This window comes from Atta cephalotes (genome assembly GCF_000143395.1).
Source record: "Atta cephalotes unplaced genomic scaffold scaffold00030, whole genome shotgun sequence".
In the NCBI taxonomy this organism is placed as follows: domain Eukaryota; kingdom Metazoa; phylum Arthropoda; class Insecta; order Hymenoptera; family Formicidae; genus Atta; species Atta cephalotes.
In genome coordinates, this window is record NW_012130094.1 from 3,137,015 (window position 1) to 3,139,124 (window position 2,110).

The 2,110-nt window shown below is 32.3% G+C and overlaps 1 protein-coding gene across 1 annotated transcript in view; it reads left to right on the forward strand.

Moving 5' to 3' along the window:
* The window catches only part of LOC105620928 (protein NDNF-like), a 9,906-nt gene that overhangs the window by 3,403 nt on the left and 4,393 nt on the right, over positions 1-2,110 (forward strand). Inside the window, exon 2 of the mRNA XM_012202404.1 lies at positions 1,811-1,932. Within this exon, the coding sequence (XP_012057794.1) occupies positions 1,811-1,932 (122 nt within the window). The remainder of the gene's footprint in view (positions 1-1,810; positions 1,933-2,110) is intronic.

Sequence of the window (2,110 nt, forward strand, 5' to 3'; positions counted from 1 at the left end):
GATGATGATGATGATGATGATGATGATGATGATGATGATGATGATGATGATGATGATGATGATGATGATGATGATGATGATGATGATGATGATGATGATGATGATGATGATGATGATGACAACGACAACGGTGGCGGCGGCGGCGGTGGTGGCGACAGTGACGCTCAGAAGCGAACGGGTTAAGCGTACGTTGTCGATATCGATGCAAAATAGAGGAAAAAAAAGTGCCCCCAACGGTGAGAGAAAGGGTGAAGAAGAGCGGGGGCGGTACAGGATGAGCAGCATCGTCGAAGCGTAAAGTTAACCAGTGTAATTTTCGAAAAGAAAGAAATAGAAGGTGACAGGGAAGATAGGGAGGGAAAAAAGAATTGTATCGAACTGATCAACATTGTGTCTAAATATAACGGCGGAATTCAGTGTATACGTATGCGTGAATAGCATGTATGTATATTGCGTGACTACGAGATTGCCGGCAATTACCGGGTAATTATTTCAATTACGATATGCAACATCCGCCGTGCGGCACGGTGTTTTCTATCGGATTAACATTGCCGATCTACATCGATTATGATAAAGAGGGGCTTACGAAGCGATGCTTACATCGGATTAGATCGGCGATGATTTTTGCGACAGTGCGCTCAATGACGCTTCATTGAAAATGGAGCGAAATCGTATCAATCGGTAGGAAATTATTTTGTATGGTCAATGAAAATATTTAACTTGGGATAATTACTGGGATATTTTATATCCCAGTGATGGCGAAAAAATACCAACTATAAAATATTGTTTTACATAGATATTAAAATGAATAAATCATTAACGGCATAAACCACAACGCAAGATGTGCGTAGCGAAAAGTTTTATATTTTAATCATATTACAATTAAAAAAATAATAAAAATAATAATAAAAATAATAAAAAATAATAATTCGATCTTAAATTAGGTTATCTTCAATATTAAATTTTATAATTTCGGAATTACGCTAATAACACAATATCGCAGAATAATATAAAGAGTTTAAAATTAAGTTATAAATTGTTATAAGAAAATTTTTTTCCAATTGATAATGTTCATAATAAGTTGTCTTTGCTGTGTTAGATCTTCAAAGAGAAGATAATCGGATATTATATCGGATATATAATCTTATTAAATTGTCTATTGTTAAAATTTAATCAATTTAGTTCTATCGCTAGTCTTCTTTGGTTATTCACATATAATTTCCAGATTCTATGTGCATAATTTTTATGAGTCCTATCAGGATGTGATGAACTTATGTTAACGAATAAAATATCTGAGACTGTATGTTTATATAGATATTATATAGATATTTTGTATGTTTAACATTTTTTTTCTTTTTTAATATTCTATTCTCTAACAATGTAGATTTTAGAATTTTAGAATTCTTAAATATACAATTTCGAAAACCCGCATTATGTTAATTGAAATTTTCCTTTTTTAGAAATACTTTCAGAAGGTATTCATTTCATTTAATATTTTTTTGATTTCTACTTACTTTTTTCAAAAAATTATGGTTAAGTCTAATAATATTCTCAAATACTAATCGAAAAATAATCAATAGTATAATTGTTAATAATAGTGATTTTAATTGGGGTAAAAACACGACAGTTAATCATTTATGTAAGAAGAAAATCAGATGACTACTTCCAAGTTACTTAAAAGAGTGTCAAGTATCCTCCGTTATAGATTAGAAGATTGTGTCTCATTACACATCGCATTTTCGTTCGTTTGCGTTCATTCGATATGCCGCGAACATCAATATCAAACTGGATGCAGATGAAATTCTTACAGGTTCTATTACCTGAGCCCGCGAGAAGGCCCGCCTCTCACGTTACTCGTTAGCCCATGCAGTGGTCCGATATCCTGGACGGTCAGTTATGTAGAACCGCCAGAGAATAATCAAGAAGCAGAAGGTACAAAGTATATATGAATCTACTAACAACTGACAGATGTGATAAAGCAAGACATCTTACTGTTTTGTCAATTTAGACGCTTTAAGTCTTAACAATACTTATCATTTTATGCAAATATTAAAAAGTTATTACGAGTATTTAGTTACAGTCTGTCTCGTATATATATATATATATATAT